The sequence below is a fragment of the Ursus americanus genome, chromosome 12, assembly GCF_024610735.1.
Source record: "Ursus americanus isolate L20-20 chromosome 12, mUrsAme1.1.p, whole genome shotgun sequence".
In the NCBI taxonomy this organism is placed as follows: domain Eukaryota; kingdom Metazoa; phylum Chordata; class Mammalia; order Carnivora; family Ursidae; genus Ursus; species Ursus americanus.
In genome coordinates, this window is record NC_142138.1 from 22,362,699 (window position 1) to 22,372,633 (window position 9,935).

At 36.4% G+C, this 9,935-nt stretch overlaps 1 protein-coding gene across 10 annotated transcripts in view; it reads left to right on the forward strand.

Moving 5' to 3' along the window:
* The window catches only part of SGIP1 (SH3GL interacting endocytic adaptor 1), a 204,947-nt gene extending 196,889 nt beyond the window's left edge, over nt 1–8,058 (forward strand). For all 10 annotated transcript variants that reach the window (XM_045802097.2, XM_087865980.1, XM_045802099.2 and 7 more), the window contains one exon: nt 124–8,058. In XM_045802097.2, coding sequence (XP_045658053.1) covers nt 124–146 — 23 coding nt within the window. In that variant the 3' untranslated portion in view covers nt 147–8,058. The remainder of the gene's footprint in view (nt 1–123) is intronic.
* The last annotated feature ends 1,877 nt before the right edge of the window (nt 8,059–9,935 follow it).

Consider the following 9,935-nt stretch of genomic DNA (forward strand, 5'->3'; position numbering starts at 1 on the left):
AAGATGCAGTATTCGGCTTCTAGGGGTGGGCAGGAAGAATAAAGATGTTGCCCATGTTGCCCGTATCATAATCACCTTATGGAACTAGCAGCTAACCTCTTGATATGTTGTTTTGTTTTGCAGGAAAATACTTGGCAGATAACTAATAAAATCTTATGCAAGGATTTGGAAGATTCATATAATGGAGAACTATTGTATGAGAAACAGGTTTTAATTTTGGTTTGAGGGAAACAAACCAAAATCTGCACTTGGGATATATCTGCTGGAAATGTCGATGACTTTCAGCAATGATTTCCCTCAGACAATACCATGATGACCAGTCTTACAGTATTTACTTCTAGGTGTAATATTGTTAATGGTTTTAAAATGTAATTATTGTATTTGTAAATTGTACTCATTCCAGTAAGGCAGTTAGACACTTGAGTTTTAGCATTTTACCATTCCTGAAATGGATGTAATTTAAACTGTGGTATGTAAATTTAATAGTAGTACTGTTGAATGGCACAATGCTTACAGAGGTAGATTGCATTTTGTCAATATATAAAATTTAAATATAATATGGATAGCTGTCATAAAGGGGGTGCCACATACGAAGAAAATTAAGTGGAACCAGAAAAAAAAACTTCCTTTTCTTCAATCCTTAGTATGTTTTACTCTAGTGCTAAATAAAAATTCTATCTTCAAATATTTAGTGGGTTAAATTCAGAAACTATTTCAGAAAAAAAAATGCTAAAGTTACAGCATATTCAAGAAGAGCATTAATTACCACTTTTTAAAAAGCTTTTTTTTCAAACTGCAAATTTCATAAAAATGCAAACTGTGTAAACAGGGCCTCTTATTTTTATAACTTGTGTAAAAAGGGAAAGCAATTCATATTTAAAGTTTAAGTATATGAAATTATAATCAAGAGTAAAGAAGATGTTGAAGTCTTAACTACTTCCCCCTCTCTCTACAGTTTAACAAATGTGGAGATTGCTGACTAATATCAGACTAAAGCCGAAATTGTGATTTTAAAATTTCAAGACTTTCCATAGTTAAACTGGTGAACAACTTTTGCACAATTACTCTAAACAGAGTCTCTCCCATCTTGTATGGAGAATAGTACCACGTATCTTTCTCTTTACCTGCAGAAATCAAAATATTAAGACTAAAACTTAGAAAAAAAAATTTAGTCACCCCGTTTAAGTCCAGAAAGAAAATTTTAATCATCATCATTTATATCATTTGAGAAGGGAAAAAAAAAAACTTTATAAATGAAATTCTATCCACATTATTGTGCAATAAATTTTCTTTTGGATAAGATTCATCATATGTAACTATAAATCTTTGCCATTCTCGGGGAATCAGAAAGAGAGTTATCAAAAATTTATGTCACAATTTCATTGTCACGAGGTATGATTAAAACTGTAATTACTCAGTGTGGCCTCACGTTGTGAGGATTCCAAACGGAGAAGCCCTTCTTCAGGGGCGCGTCTCATTGTAAAACCTTCCTCCTCTACTATCTGAAAACATGAAACTTCCTCTAAGTCATAGACCTTATTTTAAACATGAACCAATTCTTATTCTAAGTTATACTATTAAATAACTGGAATTATTAAGCTGTTGTATTCATCATTAGTTGCTAAATTTTATTTTACGTTCACTTGTATTTGACAAACAATCATTAGACCCTTTCAATTTTAGAATCAAATTAAATTTTGTAAGTCTTACTTTTAAAATGAGATTGTGACTGGCAATTGTTTATAGTGGAACTTTTTAAATTAGCATTTGTACTTCTCAATCAGTGCTTGCTACCAAGAGAATGTTCAAAATGATCTGTTTTACCTCAGAAGAATTCCTACTGTTCAAACCCTCTCAGTTGGCTCCCCAGACAGTCTGGTGTGGAAGTTTTTTGGACAAGTGATTAATATACTCATTTTAAGTAAAGATATTCAATTTGATTTTGAAACCAAAATAGAAAATGCAAACTTTTTAAATCCCACAAAACATGGGGGAAACATCAAATACTGAAACCAATGGAGAGTAAGCAGCAGAAAATTGAGAATTATCCAGCTTACGAATATACAAATACATTTTTAAGTAATCAATTCATAAGGAAAACATATTGAATATTAAAACAAAGCATATTAAAAATGTGTACATATTACTGGTTCTTATGTCTCCCTCTTTATATTTTATTTTATTTTATATAGTGCTAGAGTGAATTAGTAATTAAACACAAGGGTTTTTTTCAAAGAATAATTTTGTTGATATTGTAAAAATAATTTAAAACGTAGATTACAATAATCTCTAACGTTATTCAAACGTTTCCAGGAACTAAATTTGAAACTATGAAGATCTCTTATGATCCCTTGATTGGTCTTTGTGCAACAGAATGGAGGTCATTGTCTTCATAATTATTAAACTTTCAATAACCAGAACCTCAATAGAGAAGATATCCCTTCTCCTTTCAGAAAAATAGGTCAAATAATTACACAATAAATTCATATCAGGGCTTTAGATTTTGGTATTTTTTTTTTAATCTCGTAGTTTACAATCTCCTCTTATGCCTGTATCCATAGTACTGTACAATAAGAATCCATGTTAGGAAAAAAGATCCCAGACAATGCAAGAATCTCTACTATCAAACAACAGCAACAACATTAAGTCAGGTTCATTATCAATTCCTAAAACAGAACAAAATGGGGAAGTACATATTAATGTTTTCAATACCAGGGGTTAAAATAAAAAGAAAGAGTTCTCATTAACCAGAACACCATTTCCTGAGATTTATGATTTTAAAAGTTTCTGTTCTAACAAGATAGAAAGTATGAATGATATTGTTTTATTTTGGCAACATGGAAAGTATGTTTTTCTTTTTAAATAAATTCCATATTTTCTTGATATTTTAAAAAATAAATTCTTGTTAAGAATTAGTCTGAATTTTACCATAGTTGGAATTTATAATTCCTAAGAATTAAATTTTTTAAGTATTTTTAAAGCTCCGTTCTTCTCTACACCTACAGACAAAATGAAAATTCACTGTATGGTATTTGGGACTCTGTTTCACTATAAAGAAAGAATGTCCATATTTCAAATGGTTTTGAGTGAATAGAGATGTTTTATTTTTGTTTTTATTTATTTTTACTCAATCTGCAAAGTGTTTGAGGCAATCATGACACATGTTTTCATTTCTAATTCTTTTCAAAGAAGCCTGGTGACTACATTAACTCCATGGCTAACTGTCTCTGTGTGACGTTGGACAAATCACTGCCTTTCTCAGGTTCTCATCTTAGAATGAGGGATTGGGATTGCCAGTGGTTCTCACGTTTTTCTTAACAGCAGGACTTTTTTCTACTAAAATTGCATGTGGAATCGTGTTAGGCAAACAGCTCAAAGCAATGATGGAGTTCCTTCAGCAGTTTAGATCTGGGCCCCCCACACCCACCCCAGCGCTATTTAAACATCGTAATAACACACCAACGATCTGTAAAATTTCTTCCACCTCTGAAGTTCCATGATTCTACTAGATCAGATAGACCCACTGTGGCGGCTTGATAAGAAAACTTGTACAATCACAGTAATTGACTGATAGATAATGAAATTGTGCATTTACTTGAGTGCTTACCATATACCAGTCTCTACAGATATTAGCTCATTTAATCCTTATCGCAACCCAAAAGGTGTAAGTACTCTTTGTAATTCCTATTTTACAAATGATGATTTTGAGTCTTAGATGAATTGATTTGCCCAAAGTGACACAGCAGCAGGAAGTAACCCAGTTATCTTGACTGCAGAGGGGGCCCCTGACCAGTTTTGCTTGTTCATTCTGGGAAATAAACTCTTCTGTTTTATTTTAGTATGCATTTATCATTTGAATCCCAAGATTAAAGGTGCTATGAAAAATTAGTATCAAAGTAAGGATCATTCCAATAACAAAATTGTTGGAAAAGGGTATGTTTCTCAGAGTATGACTTGTGGACCACTTGTATTAACATTCATTTAAAAGGGCAGTGATTTTGGCTCGGTCACCACTATCCCAGAGCCTAGAAGATAGCAGGCATCAACAAGTTTATATAGAATGACTAAATCTCTAGGGATGGAGTTTAGAAATAGGTATTTTGACAAGCATCCAAAATCTGAAAATCACTGCTCTAATAGATCTCCGAGGTCCTTCTTAGTTAGGGCATTATATCAAATTTTAAACATTAAATTGTAAGTTGACTATCATTTTTCTAGTGAGTTTATTTTTTCACTCAGTCCATTTAACTTTCTCCAATCTTAATAAATAAATAAATAAATAAATAAATAAATAAATAAATAAATAAATAAGGTTCAGGGCTTTTTCTAGAAAAATCCCTATCTTTTCCTTAGAGTTCTCCAGTCATGCTGTCCAGTCTCAAAGTGGCCTGAAATGCATTTTCTCATTTTCGTATTTCTGTCCTTTTCATCAATGTCTTAAAAGACCAAAGAAGCAGTAAGCAGATTGCAAGCTGTCACTCACTGCCAATAAAAGTCCTAAGAAATGTCTCCCTCCTTGCAAGAGACATTCAGGTGGACATGGAGCTTTGAGCTGACCCTATTTATCTTGTAGGCCTTTGAATTGGATGGTTTATTAGCATGGACCAGTGTCATTCTAAAAGAGTTGACCAATCATTTTTATTTTTCCTTTATTTTTTTCAAAATAATCACAACTGTCAATCAAATTTGAATGACACAGTAAAATATGGAGATATCTACTAAGAGGATGAGTTTGTGGAGTTTTGCTTTTTTTTTTTTTTAAGCTTTCTTTCTCCTTACAGATTATGCATTCGGCAAAATCCCATTCAGTCTAAAGGTACTCATTTTGCTACATGGCTTTCTGACCAGCAATTTTTTTTAAGGGAAGCAGAATTTATTATGATATTAAAAGGAGGATCTCTACATATGGCTTTCAAACTTAATATAAGTAAAGATGATGTTTCCTTGAAATAAGTCAAATCAGGTTGCTGATATGAATGAACAAATCAATCTATGTTACATTGATTGAAGAAAGTGCTCTGATGATCCACCCCACCGCCTTCTACCGTGTGCACTTCTGTTACGAGGCTTTATTGGATTTTCCTGCTTCTTTTGTGTTGTTGTTTTTTTTTTTTCCTATTTGGCAAACATCTAAATGCGATTCCCTTGCTCATGAATTAAACATGTCTGCCATTACATTACTTTTTGTGCATGGAATGTACGGAGGGAAAATGAGATAGAAATCCAATATTTAAATCTCCGAACATTAAAAACAAACAACAACAAAAGAACACCCACTAGCTTTTCTCTGTGTCATTGCCTTGCTGTTCTGTCATCTTCTGTAGGCTAGAATTGCAATTTTAATATCTAATTCAAATTGAAATATTCTTCTTCACGGAAAGTCACATTTTAGGGTCTATTGAGTTGACCGTGGTCAGATCTCTTGATTTCCCCTCATGTTTAATATCTGATCTCTATCCTAAATGGTATTATTGTGAGAGAAAGGCACCTCCTTATTGATATTCACCATAAGTATAATAATTTATTCTCTAGGTCTAACTTCTAAAGTTATTTTTCCTTTGACTTACAGTATTTTTGATTACCTCCTTCTATCCCTAGGGTAGTAGGTTGCTTTTTCTAAATACACCTTTAACCTTATAAGAAAAGATGTTTCAATGAGAAGCAAATATATTTTTATGTGTCCCTTAATCCCTAAAAGAAAATAAGTAAAGGATACTTCTGCATTCACCTGTATTCCAGTATTTTCCAAATCGTGTCCAGGGCTACTGTTTCTGACAAATGTTCACTCTGGCCTGAGAATATATAGTCCCACTCCTCGGACATTTGATAATAAAAGTTAGTGTTTTAATGAAGCTTAAGAAAGTTATTAAATCACAAAAACACTTTTTTTTTCTAAACACACCTTGAAGAAATTTTAGAAAAGTTTTCTTGTAACACCAGCTTACATATCCTTCAAGAACCATAAATAATGCAACCAGGAATGTTTTGAAAGGATGCTTCTGGGTTTTCGTTTAAGAAAAATTCCTGCCATTTCAAATGAATTAGTATCATTTTAAATTTCATTAGTTTATCTTAGTGAATTTAACTTTATCACCAAAATATTCAAAATAAAACAACAATTTTTTTTAATATTTTAATTTTTTAGGTATTTTTTTTAAGGTCTGTATCTATGGCCAGCACATCAGGCCACCATCTGTTGAAAACAATCCAAATTCTTTACAGAATGAAATTAATGCTAGCGAACAATCTTCAGTAATATTTTATTAAACGGCTTTAAGAAATTGAATCATGATAGATGATTCTGACCATATTTACATAATCTTGTTAGAAACTATATGAAAAACATTTCTTTAACGAGAGGGATATATTAGTTAGCAAAGATTTTGCAGAACCCTACACTCTATTAATGAACATTTCGTAGTTCTTTTTTGCTGTGCCTTATTTTGCACATCAATTGTTTTTACACAACATCAGCAAAGTTCCTTTAAAAAAATTCCTGGACAAACCGATTCAGAATAAAGCTGAATCACTTTAGATTTCTCTAAACATAGCTCAAGTTTTAATTCATTCAGAGTTCGCGAATCGGCTTGAGAAATGATAAGCCATTTATCATTTTTAAATAGTGCATTGAATGAGTATATCATGCAAATGTTAATTCCATCTCATTTGCTCAGTGGTGTATTACTTCATGGACATTTTCTCTCCTTTTCTTTTTCATGCTTAGTGTTATTCGTACATGCATCGTTACTTAAAACTATCTTAAATAATACGCCAAATGACTACCGCTGGGATCACTGTCCTAAGGTCCAAAGCCAGATTTTTTTCTTTTCCTTGTGAGAGATGATAGGATGATAATTCTTATAGCTGTGTTGACTCTGCAGTTCAGTATTGAACTCTTGCTTTGTTAAATGGATATGCATGAAAGAGACTGGCTTCTGTCTGATCTCCCTGTTTCTCTGTCAGTGTAAGAGAGTTGGAAAATTGCTCCTGAATATTTTTTCTTGAAAAAGCCAAGTGTTGGTATATGTATGATGATATGTTAATCTTATCTCTGAGCAAAGCTTCACTACAGGCCAAGCAGTCCTTTAGAGAGCTGACCTTTTTTAATTGTTTGAATATTATTCAATCTATAAATCTTTCAATCTACAAATACTTTTTTTAAATTTTTCGCTTCATGTAGAAAAAAAAAACTATGAATGAAATGATCAAATTTTAATTTTCATGCCTACTGCGGGGCGTTCATTTTTTTTTTCTTACGTTAACAATCAGAGAAACTAGGAAAAGAATCTCAGAGAAATTCTGCTGTGTTTGTAGAGGTAATAAAAATTCTGTCAATTGTCTTTCTGAAGAGAAACGCCGTTGGTGTATACTTTAATTTGAGTTGGTGGTAGTCTTTCTTTAGAACTCCCCAGGATCTTTATAGCAACAGTTAACTGAATTTCTTCACGACCTTGTACGGACTATATAATTTCACGGAATTCCTTGAGCATAACCTATCTGTAAAAGAAATTGTGGGTTAAAATACTCAAGTATATTTTTTAAATCTAGTTAAAATGTTGATGCCTGGCTCTTTTTCCTACATGTGTAATTCAACAGAGAGTACTTTTATTCTCATAGCTGTTACTGCTTTGTCTATGATGAAAGCTTTACTGCTTCTGTGCTGTTCTCAAGAAAAAAAAACAGCAAAGAAGCAAGGGTTCACTGCAGCAAAGCTTGCTGTTGAGCAATGGTGACATGAATGTGTAGCATTGATTTATTAAAGAGAATCATGAGAAGATTTTCTTGCCTTATGAGTTAGAAAAGGTGTGGATATCATTTTTTTGTAAATAATGATTTTTACAAATTTTTTTCTTCATAATTTTCCCAATAACCCATTTCACAAAATCCTGAATATGCAATTATTTATCATGACACATTACTGCAAATAGGGTTCCCGTTTCAGAACAAATTTTAATTATACATGAGATCAAGACAAAATATCTAAAGTAAGTTGTTATTTAAATGTGATCTTTTTTCTGGAAAATAAATGAAAAATGTAAAAATAAACTGAGTTGTGAACCTCTTTTATCACCAGTCTCTTGAAATTTTACCCATATTTCTGAAAAATTTAGCACATTTAGGGTGAGCAAAGCACACAAAAAGTTTGGCACAGTGCAAGGATTTTAGAGTCAGACAGATCCCAGCTCCGTGATTTAACTATAGACTTGAGCATGTTACTTTATGATTCTTCATCTTTATAAGAAAATGGAGTTACTATCCCCTTATCATAGGGTCAATGAACAGATTAAATGAGATCATCTTTACCAGTCACCTGATCGTTCCTACCTACTACTAATAGATTTTCAATGAACGGTGCTTTCCTGTTCTTATTTTTCTGTGACTAGGGATTGGGATGGGGCCAGAACACTTTTAAGCTCTTTCTCCAACTCTGTCCTAACCCTTAGTGGCTCTACTGTTATCTCGGTGTATCGCTCTTCTCAGCTACCGCTAACTGCACTGAGCGCCCATCAAGGCACATGTGCCAAGCTAGGCACTTAGAGGCACTGTTTTACTTCTAACTCCAGGGATTGCCCCCCACATAAGGGTCCTCTCAAAGGTTTGGATTTGTTTGCTTTGAGTTGGGAAAGGGGCCCTGGGGTTAATTATGAAGGAGCAAGGGCCTATTAGATATGTCAGGAAGGTCCTCAAGGCCAAACAGCCTCCATTTCGAAGCCTCTTAAACTTGAAGAGGCTGGGAAGAGAGCTTTAAGGAAGGTGGAGGAGCCCTGTTTGTAATGCTCAGGAGATAAGCCTGTGCCCTGCACCGGGCCGGGGCGTATTATTTAGCATCTCAGAATCTCGATTTTCTCCGTCCGTAAAGGGAGAACCCTTCCCTGACAGAGTTGCTGGGACAACGAAATAAAACGAAAACCCTTTGCCAGTATCTGGTGCATATAAGCTCTCAATAACTCCCCCTATGATCAAGCTTCCGTACCTTGGAGCAGTGTGGTGGGACACACTCATAACCCACACAGGCACTCACCCGCAGGGTCTGGGGTCTGGGAAAGGGAAGGGGGGCCCGACTTTCTCTTTGTGCCTCGGATTTCCTGTCCCGGGAAACCGCAGTACTTCCCACTCCCACACTTGACATTTAGGGAAAGGGAACTGGATGAGGGCTCACGGGGCTGCACCTTGAGTCCCAGATGGCCTCCTCGCCGCAGGATGAACCGGTTCCCCCCAACTCCGGGCCACTCCAGGGCACAATCGGGCTCAGGGCGGCGCCCTCTGGGCAGTGACGGTAAGATCCTCACATCCTTAGGATGGCTCAGAGGACCACGCAGCTATTTTGTACGCCCGGGGGAGGGGCGGCGGACTCTGTTTGAGGAGGTCACCCTGGAGACCAGGCGCAGAGCAGGGAGTGCGCGGGCGGCCGCAGGCAGAGGGAGACCCGGGAGGAGGGAGCCTCGCCCTGCGCGGCCGGTTCCCGCAGTGATCGAGCGGGAGGTCCAGGAGGCCCCCGGCGGAGCCCCAGGGCAGTTCCAGCGCTGCCGTAGGTAAGTGCGCCCTCTCCGCAGCGCCGCGGGGTGGGACCCCAGACGAGAAAGACGCCTCAAGATCCAGGATTGCAGGGGGCTGAGGAGGGAGGCCCCTGTGGTAAGAAATGTCCCGTCTGCCTGGGCCATGAGCTCTCTGACCCACACCTGTCCTCCCCCCGGCAAATAAGAAACAGTCGCCCCAAATCTGAGAACAGCAAGTGAGTCCTGGCCTTTGGTCGCGACCCGCTCTCACCACCCCAGCACCAGTCCCACCACCACCGACTTCCTGCACGTCTGAGCTTTAGGATGGTGCCCAGGGCAGAGCTGGCCAGCTTGGTCTGCTCCTGGAGCAGCTGCGTGAGCCCTGAGCGGTCTTCTGAGGTCAGACAACACTGGGCGACCGCACCCCTGGGACCTCCA